The following is a 2,558-nucleotide window of genomic DNA, read 5'->3' on the forward strand; positions in this document are numbered from 1 at the left end:
TTTGGACGACTTCAAGACGTCTTCAAGATGGCGTCTATAACTGGTCTAAAAAAATGACGTCATATACACATCCATTATTAGTCGTCGACGTCATATACCAAAAAATGACCATATATAGACGTCTCTATGTCGCCTTTCGACATCAGTCTGCTATTTGGGAAAAAAACGAGCATCGAACGTATCAAATTGATACGTATATATCTCAACACAAATCGTTTACAGCACGCAAAAAATCTTATTACAGAAATCATAAAGTTCGATCTTTTCGCGTTTTCGTTACTGTTAAATTCATTACGAGATAAGTTACTTTCCTGTTGTGCGACTAATGGCCCTTCGGTCCATGAAATAACCATATTTGGTAACAATGAAAACGGTAGAGGTTCGCTCATAGCACTGTCCGATGGCCTTCTAAGTTGAATATACACCTGCACCGGCTCTACCACTTCTTGTGTATAATATCGAGGCGTTGTGAACGCTATTGCAGTCTACAAAGAACAGTATCGATGCAGATAATACAATGACAAACAAATCCTATTCTTGACTATTGCATTGCAACTATTACAGCGGCTGCATTTAGCAAAAAAAGCAGTTTTGAAACTGTAACGTTATAAGATTTTGAATATGATTGGTTCTTGTTTTTAGTTCCTCGCAGATCTAAATACATACCATTCAAATTAAAGAATCTTACAAGAGTGGCAAAGCTGCTTCTTTTTGCTTAAACTTAGTCATGTGATTAACAGCTTACACAACTATCTTTGTTCACTTACTTGTTCATGTACATCCGTCGGTTCAAAATCGCCGTATCCTTCCCAGAATAGTTGTCCATTTCTCTCCTCAAAAAATCTTATTTGTATATCTTCTTTTTCTATTTTTTTACATAGCAAAATCATTTTCACGCCACCATCAACCGTTGCACTCGAACGGCTCAATTTACAAATCTTAGGATATGGCATTGTCTCTGAAACAGCGTATATACGTCACAAGAAAGTAGTTGACAAAAATTGCCTACGAACGTATAGAAAAATTAACTATGCCATTCGATAGTTTTATATTTTTTATATGAGAGTTGAAAATCTTAATGAACATAAGACGTAAGTAATAAATATCAGTCGTTATGAGATGACAGATCAAAAATCAAAAATACAACTCGTTAAAGACTCTCAATTCTTTTAGTATCGATCTTCTTCCTTTGTGTGGCCCTCATGCGCACGGGATAAATGTGGCCACACTATTCCCAAACTTTCAATCTTTTACATGTATAAAAAGCTGATGTATAAAAGAATAATAATTAGATTATAAAATTGATGCGAGAGATACCGAAACTGGGTAGAGGAATACAAAGTGCGTAACACGGCAGAAAAAAATTCCTGTTCAAGAAATTTTATAATACTCGGACCGAAGCAGAACGCATTCAACCGAATCATAAAACCAGGCTTTTCAATGTCGATGTGTTGCAATAGAGTAGATAGCTACCAAAAACTATGATAATATAATCGCACTTGAATGTACGTTTGTTTGGGTCAATGTGTTTTTTCGGAGCTCGTCATTGCTGTTTTACGCAATGCAGTTAATGATACACAATGTTGTTATCAAATGATCTTTATATGTAAAGATATAAAGAATATAAATTGGCCCGAGGGGGACGAAAGGGTATTGAAAATTCGAATATTGAAACGATTTTTCGCAAAGACGCGTAGCATAAAGAATAGCTTAAAGGAAAGAGAGGCAATTCATTGCAGGGAAAACGGTTTTATACTGCTAGAAACAAACTTATTCATCTCATAGACATACATTCTTTCTGTTTGTTAGCAAAATAATAAGGATCCGGCAAAAGTTCTAATTCTACACATTTCGAATTAGTTTTGACCCGTAATTCCTTGCGGCTATGAAAGGTTGCAATGGTCAGATATATTTACCAGCATGCTTCTGATAATGTATCACATTTGAATGTACGTTCGTTTAGGACAACGGAATTTTCCTCAGTTGCAGCACTCGTTATTGTTGTTTTCCGCAATGCAAATTAATGTACATAATGTTGCCACACGTACACTTTATCAATGTGTGACGTTTTATTAAATAGCATTATGAAGTTTTTGTGCACGGTAGAATTCGAGAAGAGTACTAACCCCTGTATTCTATACAATAACATATGCACTGCAAGCCAATTTGGAAATAGATGCAGATAAACTATATAAATCCGATAAGATTTATTAACCCCTGTATTTTATACAATATCATATGCAAATCATAAAATTGGAAATACCAATGCAGATAAACTATATAACTCACAACAATGTAAAGCAAAAACAAATATAAATTGTGATTTTGGTGTTTCGAAATAATTATTGAATCTGAAAAATTATTGTTAAAAAATATATGTTGTTATAGATTGTATTTGAATAATCTGAAAAATGACCATTGTTAAAAGTGTTTCTACATTTTTGGCCTGCACTGCCTATGCTATATACACTGGTCCAAAAAATTAAAGGATCACCTGTTCTAGCCTCCAAAAATAGGCAAAATTCAAGAGAGTGTAACTTCGTCAAAAATGATCGAAT

At 34.2% G+C, this 2,558-nt stretch overlaps 1 protein-coding gene across 1 annotated transcript; it reads right to left on the reverse strand.

Moving 5' to 3' along the window:
- Window positions 1–98: 98 nt before the first annotated feature.
- Window positions 99–953, reverse strand: LOC105460770 (embryonic polarity protein dorsal-like; the record flags this gene model as incomplete). The annotated part of the gene is made up of 2 exons (XM_011707266.1): window positions 768–953; window positions 99–485 (listed from the first exon to the last, which is right to left on the reverse strand). Coding segments are annotated over exons 1-2 (573 nt in total), but the record flags the coding sequence as incomplete, so codon positions are not given.
- Window positions 954–2,558: the final 1,605 nt, after the last annotated feature.

The sequence above is a fragment of the Wasmannia auropunctata genome, unplaced genomic scaffold, assembly GCF_000956235.1.
Source record: "Wasmannia auropunctata unplaced genomic scaffold, wasmannia.A_1.0 LD316041.1, whole genome shotgun sequence".
Taxonomy (NCBI): Eukaryota; Metazoa; Arthropoda; class Insecta; order Hymenoptera; family Formicidae; genus Wasmannia; species Wasmannia auropunctata.